Source organism: Bos indicus x Bos taurus, chromosome 11, assembly GCF_003369695.1.
Source record: "Bos indicus x Bos taurus breed Angus x Brahman F1 hybrid chromosome 11, Bos_hybrid_MaternalHap_v2.0, whole genome shotgun sequence".
NCBI lineage: Eukaryota > Metazoa > Chordata > Mammalia > Artiodactyla > Bovidae > Bos > Bos indicus x Bos taurus.
In genome coordinates this window covers 100,903,511-100,920,413 of record NC_040086.1, presented here as the reverse complement: position 1 = coordinate 100,920,413, position 16,903 = coordinate 100,903,511, and the positions used below count along the sequence as shown (strand labels likewise).

Genomic DNA, 16,903 nt, shown 5'->3' with positions numbered 1-16,903 from the left:
GGAAACTGAGGGCCCTTCAGAATGTGTCAGAAGGGTGGGGCCGTCACTGATGGTGATGCGGATGGGGCGCTGGGTGTGCTGTGGGTGTTCGAACCGCGGCCCCTCCGGGCGGCTGGGGCTCAGGTCTGCGCTCTTTCCCAGTTCGTGGTTGTGGTTTGACTGGAAGGAGCGTTCCGTGCGCAGTATGAGGGTTGTGGGTGGTAGTGCCCTCCCTGAAGCACCCGCTCTCCTTCTCGCCCGGTCACTGGGCAAGTGGAACAGACACGTGCTATTGGCTTTGAGAAGTCTGGATTCTCGGGCCACGATCGTGTGAAAATGACTTCTGTGTTGGTAGATGGGAATCAGAAACCTCAGGCTCCTGTAGAGATCTGGATGTGGCTTCTTTGGTCCTGCACACGCCGGCAGGATTCTCTTGCTCCCTTGGAAGGGGCCGTGGCCGGTGTGGCGCCCTGGCCGTGGTGCAGCACGCTGAGCAGTGGAAGCCCTGGCGCACCGAGTGCCTTTTAGATGCCATCTCTCTGGCTCCATGGGCCTTTTTTTGTCTTTAAATTTTACTCTGGCTCCCCATCCTACCTTCCAGTCACTTTGATTGCATGCCTTTGGCCAAATTGGCTGAAGCCAGGTATTTGCCTTCCGAGCTACTGTAGTTTCACAGTCAAACTGTGTGACTTGATGGTGGTAACGATGTCCCGAGGGGACTCCTAAGTGTCTGTCTTATTTGGTCCTCATCGCAGCTGAGGAGGTGGGACTTCGGCATTCTGCGCAGCTAACGGATGAGGAAACCGACGCCACTGTGCTCCGTGGGCAGGCCAGAATCTGGCCCTGGGTGTGGGGCCTCAGTCTCCCCACCGCCTGCGCTCCAGAGATTCCTGAAGAGCTTTTCTACCCTCAGGCTCTGTGATCTCAGTCAGTGAAATCTTTCCGTGTACCTTGACATTTTCTTTTCTTTAATTTTTTCCCCCACAAAAAAGTGTATGATTTCATGCCTTTTCTTCCAGGAAATCTGTTGTTCAGAATTTAGGTGGTGCGGCATTTTCTCCAGAAATGTTAATTCCAACGTAGACTGTATGACTGGAGCTTGAGGTTGCAAATTCCTGTTTGTCCTCTGAGCTCTTCTTCTTTGGAAACTGAAGTGCAGCTTGCATTTTGATGTTTGTTTACTTTTCCCCTTGGAAACACAGTCTTAATGAAGTCAGTTTGTTTTCGCCGATGGAACTTGTCCCGTGATGCACACTGGTCTAAGGGCTAGAACCTTAAAAAGAAGGTGTGACCCTGGGGTCTCTGTGACAATGTTTCTTGTGGCACACCCCCAAACTGGTCTATTTTTAGCTTTCAGCTTCTTGATCATGTGATTTCCCACTCCTCCCCCAAGGAAAAGCAGCTTTGATGGGGTTTGGAAATGAAGTTCAGTCTCCGAGGCTGCTGCTGTGGCGATGAGTATTGGAGTGTCAGGAAAGCCGAGGAGGTGCTCCTAGAATAGACGGGTCCGGAGACCCACCGCCAGGGCGGTAACAAGGCTTGTATTCTGATTTCCTCCCTGGAAGTGAAGAGAGTTGGAGAGGCAGGAAGCAAAGACCTTCAGAGCAGAGTTCAAGTCTTTTTTGCATGGGCTTGCCGCTGGGTGATGGGGATGTCTGAGAGATGAATCCCTGTCCAGCTGGTGACTTGGTCTGTGTTTGCTCTTCAGCAAAGACACTTGGGCTTGGAAGGGCTCTGTGATCCTCTGGCTTAATTTAGAATGGGCAATGCTGTTGAAAAACAGAAGCCCCTGAAACGAAGCCACCTGTGTCCCTGGAAACAAGGTAAGAAGACCCCACGCTTTGTACCCAGGAAGAAGGGCTTCGGCCGCCATCTGTTGGGACGCTTCGGTGTAAAACCAGACCTGAGCCTGCAGGTCAGACCGTGCTTCCAGCTCAGCATGGTCTGGAGACAATAAACAGACAGTTCTGCTAAGGAATGAAATGGTTTGCAGCTCTGTGATGGCCTGACTTGGCTGAAAACTTTAGTTCAGTTTGAGATTTTTTATTTAGTGCAGCACATGTCGCTGGGTTGAAATTTTTCAGTTTTAAAAAATATCCCAAAGAAAAATTTTGATATCCAGGAGGTTTGCATTTTTAGTGACAGTTTGGTTTCGAGAATGTTAATAATAGCTTTTAAATATATAGCATCTTTCTTCCAAAGAGTTCAAAGTATCTCCTATTAAAAAAAAAAAAGAACGACCTTGTATTTGTCTGTCCTCGACGTCCATGGCACAGGACAGCAGCACCTATCACCGCCTCCGCGTGTCACTCGGCCTTGTGCTAGCGTCAGCTCTGAGAAGGAAGAAGCCAGAGGGACCACAGCAGTGTGCTGTGGTGTGCCTGAAACTGGAGGACCCTTGAGCAGGGTCCCAGGGCCCTTGCTGCCCTTTCTCACTGTTATTAACCTAGCAGACCAGCAGTCCGCAGACCCAGTAGGCACCAGAATACCAAAGATAGTGCCCACAGGGCCTCATCAGGTATGGACTCTTTGATCTCCACTTGCCAAAAAGGAAGGCACGTAGCACCTGACCTGTAGCAAGACAGTTTGATCGCAAGTGTGTGCACAGGCGTGCTTGTATGAACAGAAAAAATAAACTGGGAGGAACGCATGGAAATGTCAGTGATAGTTGTCTTTTGTGGTCAGGTTATGGACAATTTTTTTTCCTTCTTGAAAAAAGTCAGTGGGATGCGAACTTACCATTACCCTTCTAAGTTTCCATCAGTCGACGAGCTAGTTTGGAAAAGGTACTCCTTTCTGGTCCTTTATCAAATCCTGCTTTGAATAAAAAAACGATGAAAGACATTTGAGGGACAGACCAGGAAATTTGAATATGAACTGGGTGGTAGATGGTATTTGGAAACTGTTGCTAAAACCATTGTGTGTTGGTGGTAATGAGTCATGTAGGAGAATGTCCATTTTGGTATCGTCATGCTGAAGTATTTAGGAGGAAAGGGTTAAACTGACTATAATTTTACTCTAAAATGGTTCAGGTGAGTGAGTGAACACTTGCATATAGGTAAGAAAAACAGGTAATATATGAGATTTGTTATATTTTCTTTAATGTACTTTACTCACTTGGGGGAGAGAAACATTAAAAAAAAAAAAAAGCAGTTGCTTTTTATGTCATAATACTTTGTCCTTCAAAAGAATGACTCTTAGCAGACACGGGTGTTTACATGTGGGCTGGGATGCAACACTGTCTCTTACTGCCGTGTGGGCTGGTATCTCCAGTTACTGAGAAGCAAAGCCGCATAATCCAATAACACAAATCACCAGTGTTAGAACAGGAATTTAACATTTTACTTACTTTCAAGTTGTCTCTGGTTTTCCTTAGGAATATGTATGAATGAAAGCTTCTTGACATTTCCACTGGAAGCAGCTGGGTTTACAGACAAAAATGAAAGCTGTTGTGTTGTGTTGTTTAGTTGTGTTCAGAAATGTAAGTGAGAGGGAGTGATGGCAGGGATTTCAGAATCCACAGCGAATTGAGGGTAAAAAGAGCAATTAATTGCCGCTGATTTCTGGGTCTTCACAGATCCTTTGGACCAGGGCCACGTTTCTGCCAGTGTAGGGATTTGGTTTGTGCACGGGAGATCCCGTACATGAAGTTTATTCTCCGATCCAGCATCTGTGGATGCTCTGCCAAGGACCCACAATAATGGGTGTGGAGTTTATCTGTTCTTCACAGTTTGTCTTTGTCAGTAAAGGCTATTGATGTTTTGAAACAGTAATTTCAGAACAGTGTTCGGGAGTGATTTTGTGAATCTCCGTCACCACCCTGAGCCTGATGTGAAGTCCAGGCTCAGCACAGACATGAGATCACAGGGACTGACTTGATGGTTCCAGGCTGGAGGGCACGCGGCGTGGAATCAGTGCCTTGTTTTAGGGGCAAGTGAAACAGGGTCTTGGCCTCTTGTGTGGTTGCTGCAAGCTGCTGCAACGGCCCTGGCTCCCTCTGACTGCTGTCCAGCCTGTCTGTTGGCCTGCCATGGCAGACTTTAACCTGAGCCAGACAGTCGTGATTAGGAAGGTCAGATCCAGAATAAATTCTGAAGGGACATTTAAAGGAAATCATTATCTGCTTTTTAGACCGTTTATGTTTCTGCTCCCATGTTGTGTAGATCTGGGCAGTTAAGAAACTGAGGTGACAAAATACTAGTTTGAGAAAGATGACTCTCACTGTCTCTGCTTGCTGTCCCCCTAAAAGAGCATTTTACACGCAGTAATGTCTCTCTAATGATTTTAAACAGTGTGAGCTGTAGACTCTTTGAAGGGACCAACGTTACACTCTCTGACTCTTAAAATCCTAGTTTTTCTTACAGCTCTCAAAACTGAAGACTTAAGAAAGAGACAGTACAGCCTTTTTTTGGTTTTTACACTAACGAATACTTGCCATAGTTGATAAATTGGAATCTTTTGTATTACCATGCTGAGTTCTAGCAGGTCCCTGCCCAAAAATATAGGATGGGAGACGGGATAAGGCAGTAGCTTCTATGATTCTCCATGGTCCAGCCAGCCAGAGCCCTGCCCTGTCTTGCTGTCTGACTTTGAACAAGTGAATCTGGTTACTCCATGACCTGATCAAAACCCGAGGGCTGTCTGTCGGGGTTGTGGTTCTGCCCTCCACACCCGCCCAGCATATGGCACTCGGTGGCCGAGCTGAGTGCTGCCTGGCTCCCGGTTCTACCACAGGTGTGCCTGGGGTATGAAAGGCGCTGCGTGGTTCCTGGTGCGTGATAGGTGCTACTGGTGCTGCCTTCCGGCTTTGCGGTTCTCTGCCCAAAGTAGAGACACTGGGGGATGAAAACACGTACAACCTCCTGTATCCTACAGCAGTTCTGAATTCACAAAGACTAAATTTATCAACAGTTGTTCTCAGTGCAAAAAATTGCTTCACTAAAGGTACTTAAATCATTTCGTCAGCGTCTGGTTGTTGATGCTTGACCCAGACACCCGGGGAAGCCTTCAGCCTAGAGCTGCACTGAACCTCTGTGGAGCACACCTGCTTCCCCTGCTCTCAGAGGACTTCCTTGTTTCTTCTGGTCCTTTTCCAACCCCCAGGAATAACTTGAAGGGTGGCTGACGGTGGTTATTCTGGCTTTGGGGAATACAACATGAGCAGACGTTTCCTTGGGAATTAAACGTTGTGGCTGTAGTTGCACAGGGTTATCTCCCTCAGAAAACCCCCCAGTGTGAGGCCACACTGGCATGGCAAATGGAAATATTAATGATTTGCATATTTGTACACAGCTGGGTGTGAGTGAGTGAAACAAACACCCTCAGTGGAAGCACTGACTGTAAAAAATGTGCTTCCCAGGCTGGGCTGCCTATGGGCTTTGCAGCCCCGAGAAGGAGGTGCCTGGCCGGGGTTGGGGTGGGGAGTCACGGATTTGCATAAATTCAGCACGCTCTCTGGTTCCTCTGCCACAGGGGCAAATTTATAATTGTCTGAATTCCAGTCAGCAGCGGTGTTTAGACTTGCCTCTACAAGCTTGTCCCAAGCTGGCTAGTGTGCCAGATCATTACCATTGATGGCTTTTCTGGCTGCAGCTGGAGCTGGCCTCCTTCCCCCCACCACCACCCCCATCTGTTGTCTGCCCGCACTCCATCGCTCTGGGGGCTGCCATGCTCCGGAACATGCTCCAGAACGTGCAGGGCTGGGTGCTGCGCTCCCGGCACCCCACTCAGGGCCTTCCCGCTGAGAGAGGCCAGCCACACGACTTTACGTATCCCAACCTGTTCCCTGATTTCTGTGTGACATTAATAATAGCGCATACCTCAAAGGACTGTTGTGCACAATTAAATGAGATAATATATGTAAGGGGTCATAGCCCTTAGCATACTCAGGCACTTGATGAATCATAGTCATTTGTGTTATCACACGTTGCGTAATAGAACGAACCCTGGTTTTACACAGGCCAGCTATCAGTGGGAGCTTGGCTAACTACCCACTTCCTTCCCTCAGTTGAAGGGATCACATGCCAGATGGTCTCAGAGGTGCCTGGTGAGCTGTGAATCAGTGATCATCCACACCGATCATGGCTGCTTGTGTGTGCGAGCTCCCTTGTTGTTCAGTACCTGCAGAAGGCATGGATGCTGCTGGGCACCATGGTCCCCGGGGTGCTTTGTATGGTGCTGAATTTCTTTGAAAGTAGTTACTGCAGGACTGGGCATAGTTGAGCTGTTCCTAGTTAACTGGAATATGTTCCTAACCAGGAGGATCCATTTTCCCATCCTGAATAATGTTGAAATGTCTCTTTCCTAATTGCAAAGTGGTTAAGAGTCTGTACACCGGAGCCCAGGTGCCAGGGTTGATGCCTTGGTCTCCCACTTCGAGCTGGCTGATGGTCGGCAAGTTCCTTAACTCTTGGGCCTCAGTTTTCTCCTTTGTAGATAGTACCTACCTCACGGGGTGATGCAAGGATCAAGGGGTTTATGCATGTAAAATACTTAGGACAGTACCAGACAAGTAGTATACATTCAGTAAGAGTTTATTATTGTTATTTTTAGGTTAAGTACAGGGAATTTACATTTTATCTTAGGTGAAAAGATGTTATTAAAGAAGAAATTGGAAAAAAATTGACAAAATGCCAAGAGGAGAATGCATCTTGCATGTCTGAAACCTGGTAGGTGAGCCGAAGGACGAGCTGTTTACTGGCCATCTTTCCCAGAGCTGCTGCACTCACATGCGTATTTTCCATATGTGGTCTTTAGCGCTCCCGTAAGGACTGTGACATTCTATCACGTTGCTCTTCCATAACTTGGTAGATCATGCACCCGCTGCTGGATATTGACATTGTTTTCCTCTTTTTGCTGTAAGAGATAAGGTAACAATAAGCAGCTGTATTCATATGTTTGTGATTTGCTAGATGATCTCCTTAGCACGAGTTCTCAAGGTTAAGTTCCCAGTCCAGGAACCTGCTGTGGGCTATTGCTGTGTTGTTTTTCCAAAAGGCATGTATGTGTTACATTTTCATGAGCGATGCATAAATTTGTCAGGTAGCCACAAGCACATCTGTGTTGAGTGTTGTCATTTTGAAATTGTTTTCCTTATAAAACTTAAACTGGTTTTATTAATGCCACCATGATGCAGGCATGGGGCTCAGAGAAGGGGATGGGAAGTTCAGGAGCCATTGTCAGGGCTAAGAATCTATTTTTGTTTCAAATTTCTGTTTTCCCATGGACTTTTGCATTGGACTTGGCTCAGTCTCATTCAAGTGTTGAGTTTCACAGAGAAAAGGCATGATAAGATTTCAGGGATTCTCATTTACCATCACAACTTTTTGTCTTTTGCCTTCCAGGGAGCAGTGATTATTATTAAACACTTTTGATTTCCTCACGTGAAAGGGACAGAGTGAGCCCAGAAATGATACAGTAGCGTCATTAGCGTTAACATTCGCTGTTCAGCAGGGTGACGAAGGACCGACTCTTCCTCTTTCCTGTTCCTGTTGGGGGACGATTCGTTACTATTTCCCCAAATGCTCCTACGTGATTGGGCACCAACCCAAATGTTATTAAAATAGATATGCTGTTAGACTGCTTGCTCCAAAGCTTGCTGCAAGGGCAGTTTGGGTCAACAAGTACAGAACATCAGGATATTACTGTGATGGACAAAGATGATGTCCACACCCGTTCATTGTGGGCTTCCAAGTCGTGATTGGGTGTGACCATGCACAGGCTTCCGGGCAGGAGAACTTTTCAAAGCAAAGGTTATTTAGCATGCTTTTGGAATTAGTCTTGGGCTAGAAAAGAGTGGTAAAACTCTAAAATGATTCCCTAATTTTGCCAGGAATTCGATTTGAAGAAATCGAGGCTTAGAAGTGAAATGGGACTCCCCTGGCAGTCCAGCGGTTAAGATGCAGCGCTCCCAGGGCAGGGGCATAGGTTCAGTCTCTGGTTGCGGAACTGAGATTCCCCATGCTGCAAGGTGCAGCCAAAAAACAGAGGGAAAAAAAATGAAATAACTTGTCTGAAGTCTTGCAACTACTTTGTGGCTTAGTATCTCCAGCTACTTAGTGGCTTAGTGTTAGGATAGTAGTATAACAGTGATATAATATGTAATAAAGATATATAATGATACAGCATATTGTATATATGATTATGTATTTTCTATTTATAAGTATATTTACATGTTATAGAATATATGTTCAATACATTGTGTTTATAATATGTTTTATATTGTATCTACCATATGCAAAGTATATGTGATACAATAATAGATGTAATAATAATACAGTAATAACATATTGGGTATAATACTACAATAACGCTGGTAGCTTCTTGTATGCCAGATTTGGTACTAAGAGATCTGGATACTTTATGGGCTTCCATTAGTCTTTTTTTGTTGTTGTTAAGTGAAAGATCAAATGTAGGAAATGGAAGCCATAAGTGTGATGGAATTTTTCTCATGAGAAACATGGGGTGTTGTTTTGGGCGTGGATAAGAAAAGGGAAGGAAACTTCGCTTTGTCACCAAATATTTCCAAATTTAGAACAATATCTACCCCTAGCCATTGGTTTTAGGATATGCTTTACCCTGGGAACATGCGTAAAATACATTTCCGTGCTTGGCTATTTCTTTTCCAGCCACATGGAGGGTGTTACCAGTATTTAAGATAATAGCAGTGGCCACTGGCCACTTTATCTCTAGTTACCTTTTGGCAGTTACGTAGGACACTTAGTTTTGGAAGTCACATCTTGCTGAAATACCTAGGTCCTTGTGTCTGGGGATTTTGTAGTCTGCAGCTGAGGAATTTGCTTTAGTGGCTCGTCTTTGTCCGGAGTGGGTAAATTTAAAGAGCCAGGTAGTGAATCTTGTAGGCTTTGCAGGGCAAGAGGCAAAATCAAGCCTGTTATGTAGGTACTTATATGACCAGCTAAGGTGAAACCATTTTATGGCAGATGGGAAAACCATTCTTCCCTTGCAGGCTATATACAAGGAACGTGCAACCGAGAGGCTGACAGGATTCGGGCTGCCGGCAGGCGTGTGCTAACCCTGATCTGCGAGGTCCTTTTGGTTTGATGCTCTCTGCTGTCATCATTCGAAGAAGGCGATGGAACCCCACTCCAGTGCTTTTGCCTGGAGAGTCCCAGGGACGGGGAAGCCTGGCGGGCTGCCGTCTGTGGGGTCGCACAGAGTTGGACACGACTGAAGTGACTTAGCAGCAGCAGCAGCTGTCATTATTACTGGGGAACTCAGAAGCAGGTCACTTGTCAGTCACCAGAACTATTCATGTTTCAAGCCAGAGAAAGGACTTAAATATCACCCTCTAACAGCCTTATTTTTAAAATTGAGATTACTTAAGCTGAACCTTCTGTTTTCTAGCCTATCACACCATTCAGGTCTTTATCTGTAAAAATACAATGAGAAAGAGATCGTGGAAGGTTTGAAGAACCTGGTACTTTGAATATGGAGGCCTTAAATGGTTTTCCTTTACCATTAAATGGGGCACTATAGTAAAAACATTCCATTGTTTCTATACTAATTCACTGATTGACAAACTTTCATCCATTCAACAAACATTCATTGAATGGCTCCTGTGTCAGGCACTGTTCTAGGCACAAGAGATATCTAATGAAAAATTAAGACATCATTGGCTTCTAAAGTGTATAGTTTAATACAAACAGTAAAATATATAATCTGTTAGATGATAGGCATCACAGAAAGAAGGCAGGGAGGGGATGTCAGACTGGGAGAGGGGCTGGTAGTGTTGCAGAGGCTGGAGAGGGGAGAGGGCTCAGCTCTGAGGAGTCGAGTGGGAGGGCCGTGCCATGTGGGCACATGCGCTCTGGAGAACGGGAAGCTCGTGCAGAGGGCCGGGGCCGACACATCACTGCGAGGCCCGCGTGGCTGGAGCAGACTTGGGAGGGACCAGCGAGATTGAGGTCAGGACGAAGCAGAGCCTTGTGGGTGATGGGGTTTGAAGGGAGGACCAGTGGGATTTGCTCAGGGGTAATGTGTGGGGTGTGAGAGAAGAAGAGGTGTTTTGGTCTGGGCATTTTGTCTTATAAATGGAAGAGTGCGGAGGAGTGGATGGGGACCCGGGGGTTAGGGGAGGGGGTCAGGAGTTGCGTTTGGCACAGGTTGAGTTTGGGATGCCAAATAGAGACCTAAAAGAGGTGGTCACTAGGCAGGATGAGTGTTGGAGTCTGGATTTCAGGGAAGAAATCTGGGCCTTTTAGGGTCTTTGACTTTTGAGACTGGATGAGAGAGATTACTGATGAAGTGAGTTAGAGAGGAAACCAGAAACTGAGCCCTGGGGCACCCCAGAATCAGGAGTTTGGGGTGAGGCAGGAGGCGACTCGGAGACTGTGTTGTCCTGGGAAACGGGTGCAGACAGTGTCAGGGGCAGAGGACGAGAGCTGACAGACGATGCTGATTGGGGCTAGTCACGTAAGGACCGAGACTTGAGCACTGGCCTTAGGGCCGTGGCATTCACTGGAGACCTGGACCAGTTTCAGGGCGGTGCTGGAGGTGAAAGGGGATGTGAGAGAGAAAGGCCAGAGAGGAAGTAGACACAGTGGGCACGAGAAGCTCCCTGAGGGCTTTTGCTGCAACACAGAGCAAAGACACGTTGATAGTTGTTGAGGGTAGCAGGGCCAAGGGAGAGCTTTTTTTTTTTCATTATTTTATTTTTGGTTGCACTGGGTCTTCGTTGCTGTGAAAAGGCTCTAGTTAGAGGGTGGGAGCTACTCTATAGCTGCGATGTGTGGAGCTTCTCACTGTGGAGGCTTCTCTTGTTGAGGAGCATGGGCTCAATAGTTGTGGTGCCTAGGCTTAGCTCTGCATCATATGGGATCTTCCTAGACCAGGGATTGACCCTGTGTCCCCTGAATTGGCAGGCAGGTTCTTATCTACTGGACCACCAGGGAAGTCCCAAGGGAGAACTTTTTTAAAGGGAGAAATAAAGTCGTGATGAATGTAGATGTGAATAATTCAGTTCAGTTCAGTCACTCAGTCGTGTCCAACTCTTTGCAACCCTGTGGACTGCAGCACGCCAGGCTTCCCTGTCCATCACCAACTCCCGGTGCTTGCTCAGACTCACGTCCATTGAGTCTGTGATGCCATCCAACCATCTCATCCTCTGTCATCCCCTTCTCCTGCCCTCAATCTTTCCCAGCATCAGGGTCTTTTCCAATGAGTCAGCTCTTCGCATCAGGTGGCCAAAGTATTGGAGTTTCAGCTTCAGCATCAGTCCTTCCAATGAATATTTAGGACTGATTTCCTTTAGGATTGACTGGTTTGATCTCCTTGCAGTCCAAGGGACTCTCAAGAGTCTTCTCCAACACCGCAATTTAAAAGCATCAACTCTTCGGTGCTCAGCTTTCTTTATAGTCTAACTCTCACATCCATACATGACTATTGGAAAAACCATAGCTTTGACTAGATGGACCTTTGTTGGCAAAATGATGTCCCTGCTTTTAATATGCTGTCTAGGTTAGTCATAGCTTTTCTTCCAAGGAGCAAGCATCTTTTCATTTCATGGCTGCAGTCACCATCTGCAGTGACTTTGGAGCCCAAGAATATAAAGTCTCTCAGTGTTTGCACATCTGTTTGCCATGAAGTGGTGAGACCAGATGCCATGATCTTAGTTTTTTGAACGTTGAGTTTTAAGCCAGCTTTTTCACTCTGCTCTTTCACGTTCATCAAGAGGCTCTTTAGTTCCTCTTCACTTCCTACCATAAGAGTGGTATCATCTGTGTATCTGAGATTATTGATATTTCTCCCAGCAATCTTGATTCCAACTTGTGCTTCATCCAGCCCGGCATTTTCCATGATGTACTCTTCATATAAGTTAAATAAGCAGGGTGACAATTTACAGCCTTGACGTACTCCTTTCCCAATTTGGAACCAGTCTGTTGTTCCATGTCCGGTTCTAACTGTTGCTTCTTGACCTGCATACAGATTTCTCAGGAGGCAGATAAGGTGGTCTGGTATTCCCATCTCTTTAAGAATTTTCCACAGTTTGTTGTGATCCACACAAAGGCTTTGGCATAGTCAATAACACAGAAGTAGATGTTTTTCTATTGTTTTCCTGTGTATTCTATTGCTTTTTCTATGATCCACCAGATGTTGGCAATTTGATCTCTGGTTCCTCTGCCTTTTCTAAATCCAGCTTGAACATCTGGAAGTTCATGGTTCACATACTGTTGAAGCCTGGCTCGGAGAATTTTGAGCATTACTTAGCTAGTGTGTGAGATGAGTGCAACTGTGTAATAGTTTGAACATTCTTTGGCATTGCCCTTCTTTGGGATTGGAATGAAAACTGACCTTTTCCAGTCCTGTGACCACTGCTGAGTTTTCCAAATTTGCTGGCATGTTGAGTGCAGCACTTTCACAGCATCATCTTTCAGGATTTGAAATAGCTCCACTGGAATTCCGTCACCTCCACTAGCTTTGTTCATAGTGATGCTCCCTAAGGTCCACTTGACTTCTCATTTCAGGATATCTGGCTCTAGGTGAGTGATCACACTATCGTGATTACCTGGGTCATGAAGATCTTTTTTGTACCGTTCTTCTGTATATTGTTGCCATCTCTTCTTAATATCTTCTGCTTCTGTTAGGCCCATACCATTTCTGTCCTTTATTGTGCCCATCTTTGCATGAAATGTTCCTTTGGTATCTCTAATTTTCTTGAAGAGATCTCTAGTCTTTCCCATTCTATTGTTTTCCTCTATTTTTTTGCATTGATCTCTGAGGAAGGCTTTCTTATCTCTCCTTGTTATTCTTTGGAACTCTGCATTCAAATGGGTATATCTTTCCTTTTCTCCTTTGCCTTTAGCTTCTCTTTTCTTCTCAGCTATTTGTAAGGCCTCCTCAGACAACCATTTTGCCTTTTTTTGCATTTCTTTTTCTTGGGGATGATCTTGATCATTGCCTTCTGTACAGTGTCACCAACCTCCATCCATAGTTCTTCAGGTACTCTATCAGATCTAATCCCTTGAATCTATTTGTCACTCACTTCAGTTCAGTTCAGTTCAGTCACTCAGTCGTGTCCGACTCTTTGCGACCCCATGAATTGCAGCACGCCAGGCCTCCCTGTCCATCACCAACTCCCGGAGTTCACCCAGACTCACGTCCATCGAGTCAGTGATGCCATCCAGCCATCTCATCCTCTGGCGTCCCCTTCTCCTCTTGCCCCCAATCCCTCCCAGCATCAGAGTCTTTTCCAATGAGTCAACTCTTTGCATGACATGGCCAAAGTACTGGAGTTTCAGCTTTAGCATCATTCCTTCCAAAGAAATCCCAGGGCTGATCTTCAGAATGGACTGGTTGGATCTCCTTGCAGTCCAAGAGACTCTCAAGAGTCTTCTCCAACACTTGTAAGGGGTTTGATTTAGGTCATACCTGAATAGTCTAGTGGTTTTCCCTACTTTCTTCGATTTAAGCCTGAATTTGGCTATAAGAAGGTCATGATCTGAGCCACAGTCAGCTCCTGGTCTTGTTTTTGCTGACTCTATAGAGCTTCGCCATCTTTGGCTGCAAAGAATATAATCAGTCTGATTTCGGTGTTGACCATCTGGTGATGTCCATGTGTAGAGTCTTCTCTTATGTTGTTGCAAGAGGGTGTTTGCTATGACCAGTGTGTTCTCTTGGCAAAACTCTGTTAGCCTTTGCCCTGCTTCATTTGTACTCCAAGGCCAAATTTTCTTGTTAATCCAAGTATCTCTTGATTTCCTCCTTTTGCATTCCAGTCCCCTATGATGAAAAGGACATTTTTGGGGGGTGTTAGCTGTAGAAGGTCTTGTAGATCTTATAGAGCCGTTCAGTTTCAGCTTCTTCAGCATTACTGGTCAGGGCATAGACTTGGATTACTGTGATATTGAATAGTTTGCCTTGGAAACGAACAGAGCTCATTCTGTCATTTTTGAGGTGGAACCCAAGTCCAAGTTGCATTTTGGACTCTTTTGTTGACCATGATGGCTACTCCATTTCTTCTAAGGGATTCCTGCCCACAGTAGTAGATATAATGGTCATCTGAATTCAATTAACCCATTCCAGTCCATTTTAGTTCATTGATTTCTAAAATGTCGATGTTCACTCTTGCCATCTCCTGTTTGACCACTTCTAATTTACCTTGATTCATGGACCTGATATTCTTGATTCCTACGCAATATTGCTGTTTACAGCATCAGACTTTACTTCCGTCACCAGTCGCATCCACAACTGGGTGTTGTTTTTGCTTTGGCTCTGTCTCTTCATTCTTTCTGGAGTTATTTCTCCACTTTTCTCCACTAGCATATTGGGCACCTACTGACGTGGGGAGTTCATCTTCAGTGTCTTATCATTTTGCCTTTTCATCCTGTTCATGGGGTTCTCAAGGCAAGAATACTGAAGTGGTTTTGCCATTCCCTTCTCCAGTGGACCACATTTTGTCAGACCTCTCCACCATGACCCATCTGTCTCAGGTGGCCCTACATGGCATGGCTCATTGTTTCACTGAGTTAGACAAGGCTGTGGTTCATGTGATAAGCTTGATTAGTTTTCTGTGATTGTGGTTTTCATTCTGTCTGTCCTCTGTTGGAGAAGGATAAGAGGTTTACAGAAGCTTCCTGATGGGAGAGACTCACTGTGGGGGAGACTGGGTCTTGTCCTGATGGGCAGGGCCATGCTCAGTAAATCTTTAGTCCAATTTTCTGTTGATTCGCAGGGCTGTGTTCCCTCCCTGTTGTTTGACCTGAGGCCAAACTACGGTGGAGGTGATGAAGATAATGGCACCTCCTTCAGAAGGTCCCGTGCATGCACTGCTGCACTCAGTGCCCCCGACCCTGCAGCAGGCCACCGCTGACCACGCCTCCCCCGGACACTCCCGGGCAAGTCTGGGGCAGTCTCTTGTGGGGTCACGGCTCCTTTCTCCTGGGTCCTGGTGTGCACAAGGTTCTGTTTGTACCCTTCAAGAGCCTGTTTCCCAGTCCTGTGTAAGTTCTGTAATCAAATCCCACTGGCCTCCAAAGTTAAATTCTATGGGGGTTCTCGGTCCCTTTGCTAGATCCCCAGGTTGGGAAATCTGTTGTGGGTCCTAGAAATTTCTTAACAGTGTGAGAATTTCTTCAATATAATTGTTCTGCAGTTTGTGGGTCATCTGCTCAGAGGCTCCATGGTGGGGTTAATGGCGACCTCCTCCAAGAGGACTTAAGCCACAGCCTGTTTAACCCAGGTAGGGGCACCCAGAGCCCATGCCCCAGTGGCAGGCCAGTGCTGATCCCGACCTCCACAGGAGACTCAAACACAGGTCTGGCCCAGTCTCTGGGGTCTTTGGGTTCTGGTGTGCACAAGGTTTTGTTTGAGCCCTCCAAGCGTCTCTGGCGGGTATGGGGTTTGATTCTAAGCATGATTTCACCCCTCCTACTGTCTTGCTGGGGCTTCTCCTTTGCCCTCGGACATGGGGTATCTTTTTTTGGTGGGATCCAACATTCTGCTGTCGATGGTTGTTCAGCAGCAAGTTGTAATTTTGGAGTTCTCGCAGGAGAAGATGAGTGCACCTCCTTCTACTCCACTGTCTTTGAGGATAATCCAGTAGAGAAGGAAAAATTGAGGACTGGGGAATTCCTGGCAGAGAGAGACGCTATAGCAGCTGTGTGTTTTGAGTACCACTCTAGCACTCAGTCAGTGCTAACAAGTGGCCCCAGTGTTTAGTGACCCAGCGATGCCTTAATTTAGTTCATGCTTCTGAAAGGGGTGATTTAGGCTGGAGTCCTGGGCTCAGCTGGGGTCCCTCTTGTGTCTGTGGTCAGCTGCCTGGAGGCTCACCTCTGCTCCAGCCGGGGCCCGAAGTCACTCACCTGGCAGCTGTAGGCTTCCTGGAGAGCAAGGTGCACACGGCCTCCTGAGGCCCCCAGGGTCAGAACCGGCACGGTGTTGCCTCCGCTTCATCTTGTTGGTAAAAGCATGTTTCAGGACAGCCCAGATTCAAGATAAGAGAGAGACCCACCTCTGGATGGAAGGCCCTTGAAGTCGAAGGGGATTACTGTGGCCATCTTTGCAAACAGGTCTGGGAGCCAAGTGTATTGCATTTGAGCCTCCCAAGAGTTTTGTGTGATGGGTATAGTATTTTATCTTCATTTCACAGATTGGGGAACAGGGTCAGTGAGTGTCTGGTGACTTGCTCAGGATCACACAGCTGGTCGGGGGCAGAGTTGGGGCCCAAACCTTGCTTTCTGTGGTCTTCCCTCTGCCCCCCCGTCCTGAGACTGTGGGTGCACAAGCAGACTGGAGTGCTGCTTCCTCTCTTTGTTGGGCAAGGGAATAACATTTTTGAAGATGATTATCTCATAATTAAGATGGACTGAGGGAGGCAGTTATATTGTTGTGGTTTGCATGTTTACTGTGGGGATTGGCCAGCTGTGTTTATTAGAATCCCATTGAGGTCACAGTGGTGTATGTAATTAGGACCTTGATTGACACAAAACGTACGTGTCCGCTGTCAGCCGGACCCTCACTGCGCTTTGACAGACTGTGCGCGCCGTTTCTCAGCCGGCTGTCCTGCTCCTTGTAGCGCTTGTCCACATAGTCGCCCCGGTCCTCAGGACCCGCTTCACAGCCCCGGTGCCTCCAGGCTTTCTGGCCTCCCGTGTGTACCGTTATCCCTGCCTCTGCCCTCTGTCCCTGACACAGACACCCTGCTTCTGGTCCAAGGTCAACTGCCTCTGCCAAAGTCTGCCTCCCTCCAGAACCTGTTGTGGTTAACATTTGTCTCCTCACCCAGCTGGACTTCGCACTTTCCAGAAGGTAGAAAAATTAGCCTTAGCATCAGGGAACTTCGGCTCTGCCGCTGGTTGGGTAGCCTCCAACAAGTCATTTCCCCTGAGGTTCCTGAACCTGAGACCTGAGTGGACAAGCAAAGGCATCTCAGAGACCTCTCAGACAGAGTGAGGTCTGCTTG

At 46.7% G+C, this 16,903-nt stretch overlaps 1 protein-coding gene across 9 annotated transcripts in view; it reads left to right on the top strand.

Moving 5' to 3' along the window:
* Window positions 1-16,903, top strand: part of RAPGEF1 (Rap guanine nucleotide exchange factor 1) — a 137,093-nt gene that overhangs the window by 23,607 nt on the left and 96,583 nt on the right. For 4 of the 9 annotated variants that reach the window (XM_027556623.1, XM_027556621.1, XM_027556622.1 and 1 more), the window contains exon 1: window positions 1,417-1,802. The exons of 2 other annotated variants lie outside the window; for them this stretch is intronic. In XM_027556623.1, coding sequence (XP_027412424.1) covers window positions 1,739-1,802 — 64 coding nt within the window. In that variant the 5' untranslated portion in view covers window positions 1,417-1,738. Of the gene's footprint in view, window positions 1-1,416; window positions 1,803-16,903 lie in introns of those variants that run through there. 3 more of the 9 variants (XM_027556625.1, XM_027556626.1, XM_027556627.1) reach the window with 2 other exon arrangements.